Below are 10,012 nucleotides of genomic sequence, written 5' to 3' on the forward strand. Positions count from 1 at the left end.
AGAAAATGAATACATTACAGAGGCGGGACTCAAATATTTCGGTACTATTTACAGGAACATAAGTAAACGGCACAAACTGAAGAAAATTACATCGAACTAAATTCTGGTAGAGGAAAGTGCACCAGAATCGCAGGAGATGGGCACGAGTTCACCGTAGTTTGATGCGAGAATAAAATGAGCGCGATCTTTACTTCACTCATCATAAGAACTTCGTGAATCTTCTTTACTTTAAGAAAACTACGCCAAGGGAAAATGATTTATGAAAAAGAATAACCGTACGAAGAAAAATACCAATTTATCAAGGCGAGGAGGTGATGTAAGAAAACGTCTGCATGATTCAACAATACATGCACATTTGAAGCGTGTGTATTAACATCTCTTTAACACAAAATTAAGTTTCTTTTTGATTGCTTATTGAATTGTTTATTCACTGATATGAAGCCCTAAAGGTTCTTCACAAAAATGAACCATAACGAGAATGAGTTGAGAACGAAACCCATGCGTACAAGGTTAATTTGAAAGTATTGTTATCATATTGCTTCGATGACACTAGGTACACCTTGACGTTTTTATGGTTGGGAACTTATATCATAACGGAGACTTGAGCCCAAAACACGTGCAGAAAATTAAGAATATCAGATAAAAAATGTAATAGTCTGGTCTCAATTAAAAAAGCATGTCATTATAATTTCACCAAATTTTTATAGGTACGTTAGCTCTCTTGCCACAAACAAAGAAACATACAAGCAAAATTCATATTAATACAAGAGCACAAAATTGATGACAAAATGAATTGAAAAAGCAAGTTTGAGAATGAAAATGTGAAGCTTTCGAATCTGAAAAATGGCATTTTCACGTTGCTCAAGGCGATACCGGGAGTCAAACAGACCGCTAGTCTTGACTGTACAAAGCCAATATTAGCATGATCTGTAGCATAAGCTCGGCGTAATGCTTTAATGTTATCGTGTCAGGAATTTTCCTGATTTGAAGTTAATTAGATGAACTTGTAACGCTATTGACCTTTTAAGTAGCCACAAGGATATCAACATCCTTCATCTTCTCTTACACTCCTCGCGTGATACAAATACAAAAATGGTTACTCTCCCAAGCTCAGTTTAGAGGAGTCCTGTAAACTGCAAGTGAACAAAGATATGTACATGTTAGTCACTAGATACAATACGCACTATGTATACCATATAAGTGTACAAGAAGCAATCTTCTACACACGTAAATGCATCGTGTAATGGTAAAGATTAACGATCCATCATGAAATATGCGCTGTATCAGCCAGCACAATCCTAGACAACTAAATGAACTTCTACAATCATTGACCGTGTAGGGGACCAAGTTTCAAGTAAAAGGGGAATTGGATGGTTAGTTCTGAAAGCTATAAAGCACGTGCAGTTTTTTGACAACCTTGGTATACCAATTTTAGAAGATTATAAATAATTTGAGGCAATCTGAGCTTTCTCAATTCTGCATCCAGCCCCAAGACCACAGCCACTGTAACTGCCTGCATCACAATGAGCCAAGTCTACAGCCACTGTAACTGCCTGCATCACAATGTGACTCAATTGCTCATCATTGCATAAGACGTGGCCAGCGCTCTAGAAATACAACATCTCATGCAATGTACCGCTCGAGTTTCAATAAACGCGCCAGAGTTTGGTACGACAACGAAAGACCTAAATGATTAAATTAATACAATTGCATGCCACTAAAATCGCACACGTAGTTAATTACTCTTTAACCTTTATGCACTCAATTTTTCAATTACTTTTCACTTCATTTATTTTATTTTTACTTTCAGTGTCATCGACAGCATACATGAAGCCTAAATTATTGAATCGCACCACTGCAGATAAAAAAGTAACCTATAGGGTACCAAGAAGTGCCTAACAATTTCCTTTCCGCGGATTTAGGCATGAGTAGTCAGAAGACAAGAGTTCATTCCTCGACGCATTCAAAGCCAATGCAATTAACAGTGTCGGACTTACACACAGCGAACGCAAATTACACAAGAACTAGGAGCTAAAAATTCTGCCACCGCTAGAGCAAGACGCAGCAACAATAATTGGCTTCTTTTTTACTGGGGTTGACGTTCATTTCTCGGACGATCTCTGCGAACATTTCGTTGACTCCCAATCTGTTCTTGGCGGAGGCTTCGATGAAGGGACAGTTCCAGTGCCGGGACAAGTTCATGCCGTCTACAGCAGGCACCTCCCGCTGGTGGTCCAGGTCAACCTGCCCAAACAAGAGTCATTAATATACATACGGAGAATATATACAATACAAGATGAAATTTGTATATTTAGGGTAGAGCCCTTCATTTAAACATGTTTGGTTAAAAATAATGCCAGTTTTATTGAGGACTTCTTACAAGATGACAGTATACTCAATACAAGATGAATAAATGATATGATATACGTATAAAGAAAGAGATAAATACAATATATGATATAATATATAGACAATAAATACAATATAGAATGAATAAATATTACACAGAGAAAATAAATACAGTACAGGACGACTAAATAATGTTCAGGCATAAATAATTTATAGGAGGAAAATAGACTTATCAGTGTTCATCGATAGTTCAGAATTTAGGCCATTTTTATCCCAGAAAAAATTGATGCAAAAAAAATTTAATTGGTTCAGTTCAGAGTAATGTAGGCCGATGAGCTAGAACGAAGCATCAAATAAACTGCAGGATAATCCTTTTTTAAATGATAAACTACGAGTTCCTGACCTCGCTTGAAAAATTATTTTATCTTTAGCAAACAAGGAGATTTGATGACAGCAGACAGCTTCTCAGGTTTTCTATTTATCTTAGTTTTTAGCTCAAATGCTAAGACTGGTGAATTAAAAATTACCTACTGGCATGTTTATGCAACTAAAAAATTGCCCACTAATCAATATTGGTTATCAATTACCTACATAACATCTGGAATGCGCGGCAGAATTCGACAAATATATTGGGAATTAAATGCAGTACTAATTATTTAATCTATTAAAACTGATTAATGCGAAACAAATCTGGCTGGGACGATAAAGCCAATTTTCAACAGAAATGTAAGTGATGATAATCAGTTGACAGTCAAAGACGTAACGCGTCTACAGCACTTGTCCATTTCATTTATCCCTGTCTATCTTTTAGGGTAAGAAACACTGCAATGAAATCGGTCAGTTCAACCTTTCATAGAACTGTTTATTTCTGTAAAAATTCCCTGAAAAGTTCCCTACCCCTCCTGTTGTCGGCGATGCTACTACAAGATCAGGGCCATACGGGAGAGTATTTCCTATTTTCGGTGGCAGCCAAAGCCGACTCTTGAATGTCAATGGCAATTTCTAATGATTTATTTGGTTTGATAGCTTCACTGCTTACATTAATTTATCCTAGAGTAAGTTATTAGCCTGGTTACGAAATGTGTTGTTGACCAAATATGTACGAGATCTCATGAGACTTGTCGGCATATTGTTGAACAATTCTGGCCAAATATGGTAGCGTATTGCTGAACAATAATGGCGACAAATGGTAGCGTCTTGCTGAACGAATAAGATATATCGTTCTCAGTAAGTCTAATTATGATATATCGCTTTAAGTAAGCATAAATAAAATATACCTTTCCAAGTAAGTTTCAACAAGCTATACCTATCAATCTAAGTAAGTCTAAATAAGACGTATCGCTCTAAGTAAGTATAAATAAAATATATCATTCTAAGTAAGTCTCAATGAGGGATATCATTCTAAATAAATCTTAAATTGCTAAGTGCGTATGCCAAAACTTATACCCATACAAAAATAAAAAATTACGTACACATGACAATTTTGGACTAAATTTGGACAGTGAACAACATTAATAAATGCAAAAACTAGGCTTAGAATTGTGAATTATAAATTTCTATAATTCGTTTGGAATCAATAAAGAATATAACGGTTTCATATGCGACTTAAATGTCAAGTTTAAGAACATTGTGTAGTCGAGACTTCAACTCACGTCAGATGCAAAAATAGCCATTGTAATGAATTTTTAACGAAAAATCTGTCCATGAAAACTGATTACGATAACCAATGTGGGGAGTACATCTCCCAAAATGATGGCTCTAGCCAATTGCAAACGATGTTCTAATTTAGACTGCAATTTGTCAAGGCAATTTCCAATCAAGTTTACCCTGACCAAAAGGGCTAGAAAAAGAGGCAATTCCAAGAACCTATGCGGGTACGATCTTAATAACGAATTTCAGAATATGCGATCACAACTGCTATTTTATGATCAGTAAAGTACCAGTGCCACGTAGTGCGCACGCAAATTTGAAAGACTGAGAGACCCAAATTTATAACGAGACTTTTAGTTCGAAGAATATCATAAAAATAAAAGATAATATTTAATTTCAATTTGGCATTGCAGAAACTGTGTCCAGGTTTGTTCTGTTCGTGAATTGTTAATGGAGCCATCAGCGTCTCATATTTTTTCCGAACGAATCAAGACGTTGCGAATAACTGGCATAACGCAAATTATACATATTATGTATCAAATATTTCAGGGAATTATCAGGATTGTAAGACTGCTGTAGCAAATACGTCTTGTTAGCAGCGACCAATGACACGAAGAAATTTTAAACATTTTTCATAGTTCCAGGAAATGAATATTAGATTTATTTTATTCACTAGAAATTACTACAGAAGACTCGAGATCATCAATAATAATAGATTCTTCGAAACAGTTTATCTGAAATTTAATATAACAGACAGTAAGAAAAAAGAAGCTACGCTAGAAATTCAGTACAAAAAAAAACAAGGAAAAGGTCGATGAAAAGAAACCAAAGAGAGATAGGCGAACAGCAACAGGGCCATAGAAATAATAGAAGGACACACAAAGACAAAGGATAAGTGAGAAATATAAATGGAGACCGGCTAGTTTAGGTGAACAGCTGGATAAGTAAAGCACGTACAGACAAACGTCAACTGAAACGAGGAACTCGTACACATGGCATAGCAATTAATGCAAGGTTCGTTGGTCAGCCGCATAAGAGAACGAAACTAAACTAGCCTGCCAGCATACCAGCTCCTGACTAGATGAGTAAATAGAGAATATACTGTAATACACAGAAATCACAACATTTAAAACCGTCTCCAAACTTAAATTCTCTGATTTTTTATTCGTCGAACACTATCTCCAAACCCAAAATATTTTAACTGATTCTTCGATTTTTTATTCGTCGAAAAAATATGTTCATGGTTTCTATACGAATACACGCTAAGTATCAAAACGGACAGTTTTTCTCAATCAGATCAAGGACGTAGATCGTGCATGCAATGTTCAAGCCGCAAAAGGAGTAGAAAATATTCAGGGCGAATAAGTTTTAGTCTGAGAAATCCTGATACATCTGAACTAAGTTAAATAAATAATCACAGGGTGCGGTGTGGATTCTCAAAAACGTAACTCAATTAAAAGAGAGAGAAAACTCAAGACATGAAAATATATAGTCTACCGTTATTAAATGCAATCAAACCTCACTAGTCACTTGTTTGGAAGCCAGGCGGCTAGCTCGAGAAACTCGAGCACTAAAGACGTAATAGTCTTCGCCTGAGCATCAAATTACAGGCCACATCACATGTGTATAGTGTATAGCTCACCCATACGCATAAAAAATGCACATTGTTTATTGTGGTAAGAAATGAGCTCTGAATTCAAGAATTTAAAATATTGTTATATACACCATTCAATGGATGAAGGTCGCAGTAGGCTTTAACGGTTTAACCCATCCTATATAATATTATACGGAGGTGCATGTTATTAGTTTAGTGAATAGTGTCTAAAGTCTTTACTTCATTACAAGAGAATTGTACTCAATCAAATAGGTACAGCCATCAATCAACTAGACTCTTCAAAGAGTCTAAAAATACAATGCTTGCTTCGACATTCTTTCGGCATCTAACGATTAAGTTATTTTGATTTATTAGTTCAAACGCAGAGCTTGGAAGCAGCTACACATGACTCACGTGTGCTGATATGACCGCGTCCCTACAGCGCGCATTTCCGCGTGGACACAACAGATCTGCGCGCGGTGCAAGCGCACTCAGAGCGAGCAGAGTTGCCGCAGCGAGCGTTATTTGTGGTGAGGTTGACATGCTCATACGCTTGTCAAACGTGACTCCACGCTTGTCAGACGTGGCAACACGCTTGTCAAACGTGGCCACACGTTTGTCAAACGTGGCAACAGGCTTTTCAAACGTGAGGCCACACGCTTGTCAAACGGGGCCACACGCTTGTCAAACGGGGCCACACGCTTGTCAAACGTAGCCACACAATTGTCAAACGTAGCCACACAATTGTCAAACGTAGCCACATAATTGTCAAACGTAGCCACACGCTTTTCAAACGTGCAAACGTGGTCACACGCTTGTCAAACGTTAACAAGTGCGCCAGTAGTCGCGACGCTGCTTCACACTCCTCGCTCATGATAGCGCTACATCATAAGCTCAGTGAGCGGCGAGCCATCGGTGCAAAAGAAGATTACAGATAAAAAATAGATTTATGGTCAACTATCTATAGCCCTACTTCTGAACCATGACGTAAAGATTTCATTAACCAAACTCGCTTATTAACAGAATTAAAAAAGTTAAATTATAAATAAGACTTGTTCGATGATGCTTGCATAGGATGTTCTGCTATTGTAAGGATTACCAAATCAGCGCCAGTGGAGTAGGTCCCAATTAGTTCTAAATATATAAGGTGGAAATATTATTGCTCTGTATAACAGCTACGACCGACAGCCAACACCGTCCATAAAGCTATGACTTAAGTCCAAGGTTTCCATCGATACATTTGCCTTTACCGAAAAGATCTCTCTACAGGCAGTTACGTCTTCAGTGACGCATCCTTATGCGACGGTTAATTCATTCAATGTTACGTAGGCAAACAACGTTAACTTTAGGTGTACGAATAGCATCGAAGACCATCAATATACACGGTGAATTTGCTTGGCGTTTTCTTTGCTTTTAAATTCCTTGTGAACTTGCGATATAAGCCAGAGATTTGTGAGAGATTTCGAGTGCCACCTTACTGCTTAAACGCCAAACTTCATAGGTACTATGAAATAAACTGCAGGTATCGTCATGGCGTTAGAAAACCATATTTGACACGTAATAAAATTGAGGGTAATCTAGACAAATGTGATTCCATTGAATGGCTTGACACGCTACATTAAATACGAGTCACGTGGTTTTAGTAGCAAACACAAATGTAACTCAGTCGTATTGAAATCAAATCCTGCAGCAATTACATACGACACTAGATCAGATGCACGGGATCTGATGTATATAAATGACGAATACAGGATATTTTGCTCATCATGACATAACGGATCATGAGGCGCAACAAATAGATTTTGATTCACCTAGTAAGGGTGAAATTTGTGTTCTTTGGCAAGAAAATGTTTATAAATTTTTATCAGCTTCCTAAGGTCGCGGGCTAGTAACGAAATTTACAGGAATCTAGCGTCCAGATACGCCTCACAGCCCGCGTCACGGACCTGACTGTTCTGCGAGCTATGGCTCAGACACACAAAAAAAAACGAGTTACAAAATTGAGAACGCGATACAAATATGCATGAATTCATGAATAAAAATTATTTTTAATACACAAAATTAATTAAAGAATAAACCCTAATTAAGGAAAAACTCTGCATCAAGATTAATTACAACGAGTAAGTATAGTAATTTTCTTCGTGCTATTCAAGTGTGGACCAGACAAACGTAGATTAAATTAAATCTACGTTTCATCTATATCTAAAATCACGCTCTTCTGCATCACTACCCGAGCTCGAAAATATTGTGAAAATTGTTCAGTTAGAAGTAACGTACACAAAAATTACCGAGACTTATGATATTACATAACGCATCTAATTTAACTTAAAACTATGCAAGTTAAATTTTGATCATAGTTTCTATTTGGTCACTAAAAGTTCGAAAAAGAATAAAAATAGCACCAAATTTCAACAGGATCATTAATTGAGCCACGAATGAACTGCCTGCTATTCAGACAAGCACACAATCAATTTAAATCCTACTGCGCATGAATATATTAACGTTTGAATGCAGTGCAGCTGGACGATGATATCAAGTCATTCGAGCTCATTTGGGAAGAAAACAAACTCATTACATTAAATTCGGCCTCCCGCTAACAATGATTATGTGGATCTTATTAAAGATAATTCATCTGTCACTTCCTAATTGAAAGTGCTAAGTCTAGCGAACGACATTCGATGCACAACTGAATTTTGTACAGCTTAAGACATATTTTGTTAATGATTACAGCAATAGCTCAAAGTTCTCAGATGAAAATGCAGCGAAAAAGGCAAAGCATATGCAAACGAGAATAGGCAAGATATCTTGACGACAGCATTAGCGAGCAATTGACGGGCTTGACGCGTACCGTACTCAGTGACCTCAGCCGCTGCCTCATCATAGCCACAGAGACACAGAGCTCGATGCCAACGCCACGCCACTGCCGTCCTGTGTGGCTACACGCAACACGCCACAGAGATACAGAGCTCGGTGCCAACGCCACGCCGTCCTGTGTGGATGTCACACAGCTCGTCTGCCATACAGCTCGCCTGTCATACAGCTCGACTGTCACACAGCTGGCCTGTCATACAGCTCGTCTGTCACACAGCTCGTTTGCCACACAGCTCGCCCGTCACACAGCTCGCCTGTTATACAGCTCGTCTGCCGGTTTGTAACAAACTACGGCATCGTACGAGCAAACATATTAAAATACAAAACGAAATTTTTGATCGCGGCAGCTACAGGACGATCGGTCATCTTGACATTAAAGAAATTTAGGCAATATAACATACCTCGACATCACATTCTATCTATTTAAATTCTAAATTAAACTCATCGCGTCATTGTATTACGATATAAATTGTGCTGAAAGTTTACCACGTCATTGCTATAACGATTTAAATTCTGAAGAAAGTTCACCGGCAACTAGTATATTGTTACAAAAGTTAAGCAACTGTTGCGTAGTTCAGGTCCATGTTAAGCGTGGCCGTATGTATAGATTGTATACATATGGACCCTATGAACCAGTGACACGCCTGGTCTTGTATGGTGAACGTCTGTATAAATGGACCCTATGAACCTTTAAATTTTTAATATGGGCTCTGCAGCAAATTTTGTAGCGAAGTTGATGACACGATGACAGCGTACGGATGCAAGACCTAAGCATTTTTGCAAATATTAATACGTTATTTAGACGGAAGGCAATCTAACGAAATTTTCTGCCATGTGTGGTGAAGCAAGCTATGCTCAGAGATAGCCAGCGAAGATATCTGCCAGGTTATCTTAAAGATAGTCATCACTGTGTCCACTGATTATTGCAAGAGACAAAAATAATCGGATCGTGTAATTATCGCTGAATATAAAAATCTAAGAAAATATATTTTATGAGCAAATCATCATGATGGCGCGATGGTGACAACGGAAACTTCGACCGTCAAGCGACAATTCGTGAGTCTGCCTTGTTTTAAAGATATTAATTCTCAAACGGAGGAATGGAAACTTCCGGGGTGTGGCGTTCGCAGCAAATCTTTACGTTCGTTCATGTGTCGAATATTTCGGTCGAATTCAAAGGTCTGATCAAGGAAAATTCAGAAACTCCAATATTGTTTGTCAGTTATGGATGGTTTTATTTATAGATTATAACCGTAAAAGAGATATACAGTGGGGGGCAATAAATATTCGTACACTTGAAAAATCGTATTTTAATGTATGTAAGTACACAAACTTAACAGGAAAAGTGATTTAAATTATGTATAGAGACGCCTAGTATTCAAAAATACTATCAAAAGAAATTAAATCTCAATGCAACAAAAAACAATGCAACATGTTCACTTTTCGGGGTGAAAAAAGTATTCGTACAAAACAATAAATCCGCATTATTTTAATTAAATACTTGGTTGAATACCCTTTATTCAGCTCAACAGACACCAGTCTATTTCT

General features: G+C 37.5%; 1 protein-coding gene across 1 annotated transcript in view; it reads right to left on the reverse strand.

Moving 5' to 3' along the window:
- Nucleotides 1-721: 721 nt before the first annotated feature.
- The window catches only part of LOC108682798 (ras-related protein Rap-2c), a 10,917-nt gene continuing 1,626 nt past the window's right edge, over nucleotides 722-10,012 (reverse strand). The window contains exon 2 of the mRNA XM_018172038.2: nucleotides 722-2,244. Coding sequence (XP_018027527.1) covers nucleotides 2,050-2,244 — 195 coding nt within the window. The 3' untranslated portion in view covers nucleotides 722-2,049. The remainder of the gene's footprint in view (nucleotides 2,245-10,012) is intronic.

This window comes from Hyalella azteca, unplaced genomic scaffold (assembly GCF_000764305.2).
Source record: "Hyalella azteca isolate HAZT.00-mixed unplaced genomic scaffold, Hazt_2.0.2 contig12609, whole genome shotgun sequence".
Taxonomy (NCBI): Eukaryota; Metazoa; Arthropoda; class Malacostraca; order Amphipoda; family Hyalellidae; genus Hyalella; species Hyalella azteca.